This window comes from Opisthorchis viverrini, assembly GCF_000715545.1.
Source record: "Opisthorchis viverrini unplaced genomic scaffold opera_v5_536, whole genome shotgun sequence".
Lineage (NCBI taxonomy): Eukaryota > Metazoa > Platyhelminthes > Trematoda > Opisthorchiida > Opisthorchiidae > Opisthorchis > Opisthorchis viverrini.
The window spans coordinates 64,248-75,234 of NW_008752200.1; the positions used below are offsets into that span (position 1 = coordinate 64,248).

General features: G+C 45.2%; 1 protein-coding gene across 1 annotated transcript in view; it reads right to left on the bottom strand.

Annotated features, from left to right (window-relative positions):
• Positions 1-8,779: 8,779 nt before the first annotated feature.
• Positions 8,780-10,987, bottom strand: part of T265_11635 (hypothetical protein) — a gene marked incomplete at both ends in the record, with an annotated part of 63,710 nt that continues 61,502 nt past the window's right edge. Inside the window, one exon of the mRNA XM_009178340.1 lies at positions 8,780-10,199. Coding sequence (XP_009176604.1) covers positions 10,032-10,199 — 168 coding nt within the window. The remainder of the gene's footprint in view (positions 10,200-10,987) is intronic.

A 10,987-nucleotide genomic window follows, 5' to 3' on the forward strand; every position in this document is an offset into this window, starting at 1 on the left:
TTTCTAGAAGCAACAACAATTAAGTGCTGAACGATGTACAGACAGACATATAGCGGCAGTCCGGCACTGTGAGTCGGCCGTATAGAGAGAGGACGGCATAGAAATCAGTAGGTTTGGGACCTGAGGGACTGAATTTCGGTCGGCGGTGCAACGTGGCAGCTCGTGTCGAGTGACAAGTCAGATTGCGCGGCTTCCTCTGCTTAAGACAGATCTCACCAAAGTCTATCTGGCAGGTGCGCTACATGTGTAATACAAAATAATAAGCCCCTCTGTGTGCCAGTTTGGTGTAGTGGATGGCTCGTTCGCCTACCGGTCGTGATCTCTAGGTTCGATCCCCTGTCGGTTCACTTTTCGTCGGAGCGGACGCTCGAAAATAGGTACAATCGAGACGAACTTGCAAATCATGACGGAAGTGCGACAAAATATTGACATCACTTACCGAAGAATAAGCAGACGTTAAGTGGGAACCAAACAGGAGGGAACGAGCAGCGAGGAAACACAAAGTGCATCATATAAACCGGTGTAACTTACGTTACTTATGAGTACTCAGATAACAAGGAAAATTACCGCTGGTCACCGATGATTTGCAGGGGGGTTCAACAAATACTGTATACTGAACAAGACTTTCAGCAAAAGCAGCAGTGTTCTATGAAGAAGTGCGTTAACGGGGAAAGTCGAAAAGGAATCGGATGACGTCGCCCGGACTTGAACCGCGAACCGGAATGCCCACACGCAGAAGCGCTGCTTAGTAGCCTGGCTTCTTATAAAGTAGTCGTGCTTTATGGAATTGATCACGTAACTCAAACCAGCCAATCATTTGCTTCAGTTTTACATGTGCATGAATCGACTTCCGGCTTTTAGTGGAAATTTGGGATCCAAAAATGATTATACCGAAACACATCGAAGCTACTTGGTGGTCCGTTGGGTCATCAAACGACCACCCTAGTACACTACTGAATCTATGATTGCAAACCAGAAGTTCCACAAAGCGAGAAGTGTCATTTACGATCCCTCGGTCACTAATTCATTTGTCAACTGAATGTTATGGAGAATGGTTCAGTTTTTTACTCAGCGAGATGAAACAGACAACAATTCAGGAGGGATTACGTGTCAGCCCGTGGGAAGCAAGCTCCTGGTGCATGCGTGCTGCATGGACAAATATCACGAGATAGCCATCTGGATCACGCGTGTGGCTATTAATTAAACGTATACAGATAGAGGTACACTTTATGGATAATGTTAGAAGAACCACTCAGAAAGAAAAAGAGAGGAAATCATAGTTATATAGGTTCAGTAAGTTATATAGAATCAGAGGAACTCAACAAAGTGATGCCAATGATTAGGTATATGGTTTGCACAAACACGTTTTTAGGCGTATACTGTGACCCTCTCATTGTGACTACTGATTCCGTTTTCCTTGAAGTAGTAATCCCGGAAAACATTCTACGATGCGTTTAGAAACTATGGTCACCTGAAATGGCGTGGAGTCCAAGCATTCATGAATTCTGAATAAAGTTGTCTTGACAATAAAATGTTGATTCCTCCAGCGTGTTGGGAGACCTCAACTCTGGTCGTCTTGTAGCGGTGAAAATGGAGTCACTATATAGTGACCCATAAGTGATTCCATCATACTGTTGCCAGTGTGGGGACACGCTAGATTTCTTAATGCAGATTCTGTCTTGTAAGTGAAGCCACTCTACGCTGGAAAGCCGAGGACTGTATGGCTGTTTCAACTTTACTGGGAATCATCAATAGTTCAGATCTCCTGAAACTCAACTGCTTGTGACCGAATGACTGAGATTTCAAACTACTAGCCTGGAGCTCGTGAGTCTGAGGCCCTTTGAGTTTCATGGGATGCTCCCCTCGCTTCGCTCCTTTTAGAGCTCATCAGGTTGGTGCAGCCACCGAATTTCCGTCAAACTTATATTCTGCTTGCACTCAGATTGCGCGCAAATGAGTACGTCTTGCGGGTTTCGTGCAGTTTTGATTCAAGGAGAACACGAGTTCGACGGAAACTCGTGGGACACCCTACCCGATCAACACTAAGAAGGGCGAAGCCGGCCGTGAGTTGGCGGTGTTTCAGCAATCAAACGAGGGGTTCACTTGAGAAGAAACTATACCGCGAAATCTCTAATATCGTACCATGAGGTGGCCTTTGTGCACTAAATTTGACTGACAGACGTCAATAACGAGATCGAGCATGCATTCGGTTGAGTACCTCGTGAAAATTGAATTAGGGTGCAAAGTAGTGTATTTTACGAACCGGAGTGTTGTTTCTCCTGTCAGATGCTGAACGATGTACAGACATACATATAGCGGCAGTCCGGCACTGTGAGTCGGCCGTATAGAGAGAGGACGGCATAGAAATCAGTAGGTTTGGGACCTGAGGGACTGAATTTCGGTCGGCGGTGCAACGTGGCAGCTCGTGTCGAGTGACAAGTCAGATTGCGCGGCTTCCTCTGCTTAAGACAGATCTCACCAAAGTCTATCTGGCAGGTGCGCTACATGTGTAATACAAAATAATAAGCCCCTCTGTGTGCCAGTTTGGTGTAGTGGATGGCTCGTTTGCCTACCGGTCGAGATCTCTAGGTTCGATACCCTGTCGGTTCACTTTTCGTCGGAGCGGACGCTCGAAAATAGGTACAATCGAGACGAACTTGCAAATCATGACGGAAGTGCGACAAAATATTGACATCACTTACCGAAGAATAAGCAGACGTTAAGTGGGAACCAAACAGGAGGGAACGAGCAGCGAGGAAACACAAGTGCATCATAATAAACCGGTGTAACTTACGTTACTTATGAGTAGTCAGATAACAAGGAAAATTACCGCTGGTCACCGATGATTTGCAGGGGGGTTCAACAAATACTGTATACTGAACAAGACTTTCAGCAAAAGCAGCAGTGTTCTATGAAGAAGTGCGTTAACGGGGAAAGTCGAAAAGGAATCGGATGACGTCGCCCGGACTTGAACCGCGAACCGGAATGCCCACACGCAGAAGCGCTGCTTAGTAGCCTGGCTTCTTATAAAGTAGTCGTGCTTTATGGAATTGATCACGTAACTCAAACCAGCCAATCATTTGCTTCAGTTTTACATGTGCATGAATCGACTTCCGGCTTTTAGTGGAAATTTGGGATCCAAAAATGATTATACCGAAACACATCGAAGCTACTTGGTGGTCCGTTGGGTCATCAAACGACCACCCTAGTACACTACTGAATCTATGATTGCAAACCAGAAGTTCCACAAAGCGAGAAGTGTCATTTACGATCCCTCGGTCACTAATTCATTTGTCAACTGAATGTTATGGAGAATGGTTCAGTTTTTTACTCAGCGAGATGAAACAGACAACAATTCAGGAGGGATTACGTGTCAGCCCGTGGGAAGCAAGCTCCTGGTGCATGCGTGCTGCATGGACAAATATCACGAGATAGCCATCTGGATCACGCGTGTGGCTATTAATTAAACGTATACAGATAGAGGTACACTTTATGGATAATGTTAGAAGAACCACTCAGAAAGAAAAAGAGAGGAAATCATAGTTATATAGGTTCAGTAAGTTATATAGAATCAGAGGAACTCAACAAAGTGATGCCAATGATTAGGTATATGGTTTGCACAAACACGTTTTTAGGCGTATACTGTGACCCTCTCATTGTGACTACTGATTCCGTTTTCCTTGAAGTAGTAATCCCGGAAAACATTCTACGATGCGTTTAGAAACTATGGTCACCTGAAATGGCGTGGAGTCCAAGCATTCATGAATTCTGAATAAAGTTGTCTTGACAATAAAATGTTGATTCCTCCAGCGTGTTGGGAGACCTCAACTCTGGTCGTCTTGTAGCGGTGAAAATGGAGTCACTATATAGTGACCCATAAGTGATTCCATCATACTGTTGCCAGTGTGGGGACACGCTAGATTTCTTAATGCAGATTCTGTCTTGTAAGTGAAGCCACTCTACGCTGGAAAGCCGAGGACTGTATGGCTGTTTCAACTTTACTGGGAATCATCAATAGTTCAGATCTCCTGAAACTCAACTGCTTGTGACCGAATGACTGAGATTTCAAACTACTAGCCTGGAGCTCGTGAGTCTGAGGCCCTTTGAGTTTCATGGGATGCTCCCCTCGCTTCGCTCCTTTTAGAGCTCATCAGGTTGGTGCAGCCACCGAATTTCCGTCAAACTTATATTCTGCTTGCACTCAGATTGCGCGCAAATGAGTACGTCTTGCGGGTTTCGTGCAGTTTTGATTCAAGGAGAACACGAGTTCGACGGAAACTCGTGGGACACCCTACCCGATCAACACTAAGAAGGGCGAAGCCGGCCGTGAGTTGGCGGTGTTTCAGCAATCAAACGAGGGGTTCACTTGAGAAGAAACTATACCGCGAAATCTCTAATATCGTACCATGAGGTGGCCTTTGTGCACTAAATTTGACTGACAGACGTCAATAACGAGATCGAGCATGCATTCGGTTGAGTACCTCGTGAAAATTGAATTAGGGTGCAAAGTAGTGTATTTTACGAACCGGAGTGTTGTTTCTCCTGTCAGAACTCCAGAAGCTGGAAAGATGTGTTGACAATTCGCAATTGCATTCAGAATATGCTTTCCACTGTGTAAAATGGGAAGGCCCTGTTAAACTATCCGAGAAACTTGGCTAATTTCCTATGATGTGGCTCTTACTGGGGTAATGATATAAACCGACTAGTATGGTGCTAAAAGTAATGGATAGTACATGTTGGAGATAATCTCATTAGGAGAATGTTTCCGTGGCTACTGTTGACAACCAACCAGGTGTAAGCAAAATAAAAAGGATTCAGAGGTTTGGAAACAAAAATCTGAATTGAGTAAAAACCTCCAGGCTGATTGAAACTGTGGCAGGTGCAGTTATTTTCAACAACCGAGCGGCAGTGCCTCGTGTGCATTTATATTAGAACCGATGTAGTTGGCTCGCACAACTGGATAATGCACTTACTATTTGACATGTTAACCTAGTAGGTAGAGCTAAATAGATACTGTAGCAAGCCTGTGCGCCACGAAAATATGGCAAGAACTTCAGAAGGATGCACCGTTTGAGTCAGGGCCATTGAACGGTCATTGGCCAGTGGGCCTAAAACCCTACTCGCCTGCACGAGACAAGACATGGTCGTACACATCAGTGATTTAAGTTGGAAAAAGTGGCATGCTGATAAAATTCATGCGGGATGCCACAGAAAATCAGCATGACCTGATGCAGCCCACATAGCCCTGGAATACCCGACCATTTGACTTCAGCCGACAATGTGGTCAGCTCTTCGCATCCGCTTCATTCCACCCACTGGTAATGCGTATAAGCAGGCAGAGTGATTTGGACAAATGTATTGCAAAGCCTTTCATTAGGACATATTTCTCTCAAAGACAGACAACGGCAAATGTTAGGTGTCCTGCGCAGGATGTATCTTCATGGAGCGAAATCAGTGTTTAAACCGTGATTTCCTCACCTTGCTTACTTACGTAACGTTACTTAATTTGAACAAAAACGGTAATTTGCCAAATCACACGTGTAAACAGTCCAGCGAAGAATCTTGCCTATTCTTGCATTCCAAAAGTATCAGGCTGTACTGGGAGATTTCACACACCAATAAAATCATATACTTCATCTGTCTTTCCACAAGCAACAGGTAAGTTGGAGCCACTGGTAATTCACCCACAGTGTATAGGTGCCGACGCATTACCGTGATCATCTGCTAGCTTTTTATAACACGTAAACAGCGTCATACAGACGCTAAAATTTTTATTGACGATATACGTGCTCCCGCGAAATAAAAGTATCCCACTTTTTCAAACCTGATTAGGAAACCAATGTGCTCCTTTCATCCGTATATCGTTGACTGTAGGGAAGTCAACAACTGAACGGCATCAAGTAGTTCCCGTTTTACTAAATGTGTACCAGAACAAGGTTTGCTCCCACTCTGGCCGTGAAAGTTGGTCACAAAGAGACTTTGAGCGATACTAACATGTGAATTCAGATAGGGGTTATCTTGAGTCTCGGGGTACACAACCAAACGTCCTGCCTGATCCAGAGGACAAGTCTACGTCGATTTCAGCTAAAAAAAACACTTTTATTGTTTGGTCACAGCCACAGCATAGATGAACCTGGACTACGCAGGTGAGCATATTTCCTCGTTTTTCGACAAGAACGGGGATCGCTTTTCAAAACTGAATTTACTGTTACCTGACTGTGTTCGAGAGACGGCTCATGGGAGTAATGCATTTGTCAATTGAAATAACTGACGCTTTATGAAACACCGGTCTACGTCGTTTCAGCTAAAAAAAACACTTTTATTGTTTGGTCACAGCCACAGCATAGATGAACCTGGACTACGCAGGTGAGCATATTTCCTCGTTTTTCGACAAGAACGGGGATCGCTTTTCAAAACTGAATTTACTGTTACCTGACTGTGTTCGAGAGACGGCTCATGGGAGTAATGCATTTGTCAATTGAAATAACTGACGCTTTATGAAACACCGATTACTGACTACCTCGCTTCGTATTCGTTAGTTCTGATATATAGACATGAGCACGTCCCAGAACCTCCATCAGCGGCGACCAAGCCTCGCAGACGTACATATCCTGCACTGCATTTTGATACAAATGTCCATCTTTCTGACGCCACAAGTGGCGCCAATCTCAAACACAATTTCAGTCTTCGAGAATTGTGCGCTGAATTCAACTGCCACAACATCAAAAAAGCCAATGCAGGTTCCTAGAGAGACAAAGCACTCCATAATCTAAACCGACTTTCCTTGAACAACTAGTGAATCGTTCGTGGTTGACACGTCGCGCAACATGGCTTTGAAGTTTCCAGATGCAAAGTACATGCCGAGTCACTAGATGACCAGGCTAGTGCATATAGTAACACTGCACGATCTTTTTCTCAACAAAAATAAGATCAACATGTCCGAGGTCAACAAGTTTTCCGCTCACAGAGGTGCGAACATTACAGTTTTGGGGGGCTACATCACTATCTCATCAGTGACGAAATCGAACGGAAATGGAGTGGAAATTCTCGTCGAAACTTCTGTGCACATGGGAGCTTTTGGACAGCTCTACATATAGCTTCACAGTCACAAACATGTGAACGCACAGAGTGCATGCCATCCACGGGCTTAATTAGCGCATAGGCACTTTAGGATCGAAGTGTGCGTCGACAGAAGTGAAAACACACTTGAAGCTGAAGAATAGCAAGATCCCAGGGTGCTTGTATGCGTGCCACTGCTCTAGAATTCGACAGACTGCGAAGGTGCTTCGTACAACTCCTTCCTAATTAGAGCCATGCTTATTGTCCTTGAGTCATGTTCTTACCTTAAAAGAGTCGATATCAACGGGTCTGAAGCTCAGACCAACACTCACTGTGAGCCTCTTTTATGAAAATGAAAACTATAGTCGAATCGATCCAGATAGAAGACAATCGGTTAGGCAGGTATTGACCACGATTCCAAATCCACCCTCAATCAAAGCGGGTGGTGGTTCATTTCCCCCAGCATCGTACGGCGTATTTTTTATGCATTTAGAGGTTCTAAATCTAAGGTTTGGAGACCGAGAATCCGATAGAGCAAGAGCCGCCGGCCATGCGATTGGCTGATGTTTGATGAAGGAGAGTATCAGGAAGGTCAGCTTCCTGAAAGCAACCACTGAATGCCCGAAATCTACCGAAACCCTCAGCTCCGCTAGATGTTGACCAGACAGACAACGCCCCCTCAATATGCAGCGCATCACAGTCTTGTATCAAACCCAGACAGCGCGAGTCAGCGATGATCAAGGTTAGACAACGCCCCCGCGATATGCAGCCAGACCGCGTGCGTCCGCATTGGACCAAGTTCAGACAGTGTCCTTCCAATAAAAAGCTTGAGGCCGTTGTACTTTTCGCACTTGCACGCACTCACGCTGTCGCTCCCACTTTGTTGGAATATAGCTGTTGTGTTCCCTTCCGTGAGCCTTTTCTCTCCGACACTAGGCACTGGAGCGGATCAGCGGCAGATACCACCGGCCAATCAGCAGATATAATAGAGAGTGAGTTGTTCTTTTCACTAGTGGTTTCGCTCACAAACAGAATTTTCGATCCAGATGCTAGCAACCGTTTGAACAATTTTCGCACATTATTAATTTCCCAATCCTTCCAGCTCCTCGTCTCCGTGGACCCAGTAGCGCCTAACAGTTAATCGAATTGTACTACATCCTCGACCAGAATGTGTCTGAGCGTCGATTAGTAAGGTCTCGCTCGAAAAAACTGTTTGATACGGACTGTTGCGCTGTACAGAGCGCCCAACTTTCTATAAGGTTGCAGAGAGTACTTTCCAGAAGGTCTGTACCGGAGGTTAGATTGGAAGAAGACTGCCGCAGAAGGTTTTGATCAAAACCTGTTCATAGTGGGGTCCATGGGACTCAGAGGCTATGACAAGTGCGCACGCTTTGTGGCAATAGAAAAATGCGTGACGGTAGACCACACGGGTGCCCCAGAACAAACGGCAATCAATAAGAGATCCACGCAACCCACGGGCGACGGCGATGACTATTTGAGTTTCAGGTTGACCAGCACTTGTGGGGCCAAGAAGTTTTGATTGCTCCGGAAGTAAGCACAGTCCAGAAACAGTCTTCAGTCAGCGTGCAACTGCAACATGAGGAACCGTTTTGACAGGCATCCTCGAAATACCTGATACATCCCGGTTGTTACCACTGTGTAAAATCAATGAGAAAGTACGGACTGTTTGGAAGAGCTAAGTAACCTTCATGAATAGGCGGAAAAACATTCATAAGAGAAATCGACCGAAAAAAGAACAGAAGCTGGCTTCTCATGCGTTATTTGAACAAGCTCAGTTATGGCCTCTCCCATCAAACTAAAACCCGCTAGAATATGCTGTATTTCGGCAACATGTAGAAATTCGGCGAACAGCTGCGAACCCGTTGGGTTGCAAGAACCAAATACATGCAAAGAAATCGGCAAAGGAGTGCTCAAGTCAGCTGTTATGGCATCATGAAAAGCCAGCAGACTACACGAGAAACGACTCATCCTAGCGACCCAATCATTCTCTTGCATTAGGGATGAGGGATACAAAAAGAGCAGGAAGCTGTGAGAAACATCACGGGAATATGAAAATGACGTGCTACGAGAGGTCGATATCAAGCTTGTCAGACAAGGACTCAGCGAGCGTACAGGAAAATCTGAAGTTTATAAGGAACAAAAGAGAGAGATGTAAAATCAACAGTGTCTCGTGCTCAGTTGTCAACGCCAGAGACGAGAAGCGACGACTGGACACAGTTACCAAAGCATTTGCAACCCATTTTTACCGGCCTGATAGAAAGAAATGACAGCCGCGTCAAATGGGCATCGTCCATTCGAATCGATCGGCTGCATCAGGGGAAGTTAACCAGGGAACAATTGCAATGACCATATAAATGCGAAAATAGCCACGGGATGAGAAGCACACGAAGGGATAAGGGAAAGTGGTAACAATTTAGTGGTCAGTAAACAAAAAACAGTACGTGAAGGCGTTTTGTCGAAAGTAATCGTACTACCGTCATTGTGTCGGCGAAAAAAGCAAGCAAAAGACAGTAGATCAGATGCGTAAAAGCAACGCACTTCCCAGATCGTTGTTCATACACGGGTAAGTACTGGCACGTGAGTGGAAGGTACTGAGCACCCACAAAACAGTGACAAATCCATTTGAAAACTGGAAGACACGGAGAGTCTTATGACTGTAGACACAAAGGGACGATACCAAGAACAGTACCGGAACGCGGTTGTGTGTGTGTGTATGCGTGTGGGAACATGCTGCGCGTGGAGTCAACCTGCAAAAGAGAATGACCGGTATGCAGTGGAAACTGGCGTGATGCGCTGTAACACAGTAGGGGAAGGGAGAAGGTAATCTAAGCATACACTATAAAAAAGAAAAAACAGAGAGGAGACCAATGGACAGATATGAACTGTCCACACAAAACCGTATGGACTGCATGCATATATACCCATGTCAAAATGGGAATCTGCTCGCCAGATTATGGATTATCCCCAGCGGTATCACCTTCCAACAGTTTAGCTTGTTCTTCCATGTGCTTGATGCGTCGTTCGTGTCCTTTGATAATGATCTTCATTTTTCGCATATCGTCCACTAGTTGCTGAACGACTTCTGGATCGATGACCGCCGGGCCTGTTCCATTCGAATTCTGAAAAGCCAACAGAACAAACGACGATGTGGGAATAACACGCAAAAAGTTGAGCGAAACTTCCAGTAGGTCAGCCGAATCAACAACCCTCTTCAAACGGGTTAAGGATGCGAAAATGGTTATGCAAGACTATACGGCAGTTAGTCGTGCAAAAGTGTGGTGTGCTGTTTTGTCTCCAATGAGCCACAAATTCAAGTAAATGAAACTTTTGGACAGAATAGCTAGGAAATATGCATCTTTTGCTACTCTCACCTGAAAAGGCAACATGAACGGATTATATACCTCTATGTAAACGATAAAAAGTTGATCGATGGCGAGTATCGGTATAGGACAAGACTACCTGGAGTGGTCAGAATGCGTTCCGAGGTCACGTTTTCAGGTTTGGGTATCTGGTGTTGTGTTCATCTTATTAGGCACATCACGTTGAGTTCCATTACATATTTCAGTAAATACTGATTGGAAAGATACTGACCGGGAAAGATGTGGGGAATAAACACAGCGAGTATTAAGTATCAGTCGTAAAGGCACCAACGGGTAGGGGCAGGTAATCACTCGAGACTGCTTGCACGGTGCTCTCACCTAGAGGACAACGTTGGGATCGTTCCTTTATTAGCTATTATCTTGCCTTGTCGGTTATTCGGGGCAATCCAACAACGTGATAGAGGGAAAAACACAAGACATGACCCCTTCGGCCATGAAAAACATCTCAACCAAACGTGACGTCGTTGACCTTAAGCAGTCGTTCTGTGCTGCTGTATCGGTTGCTCTCGAGCGTGAAACACGAACAT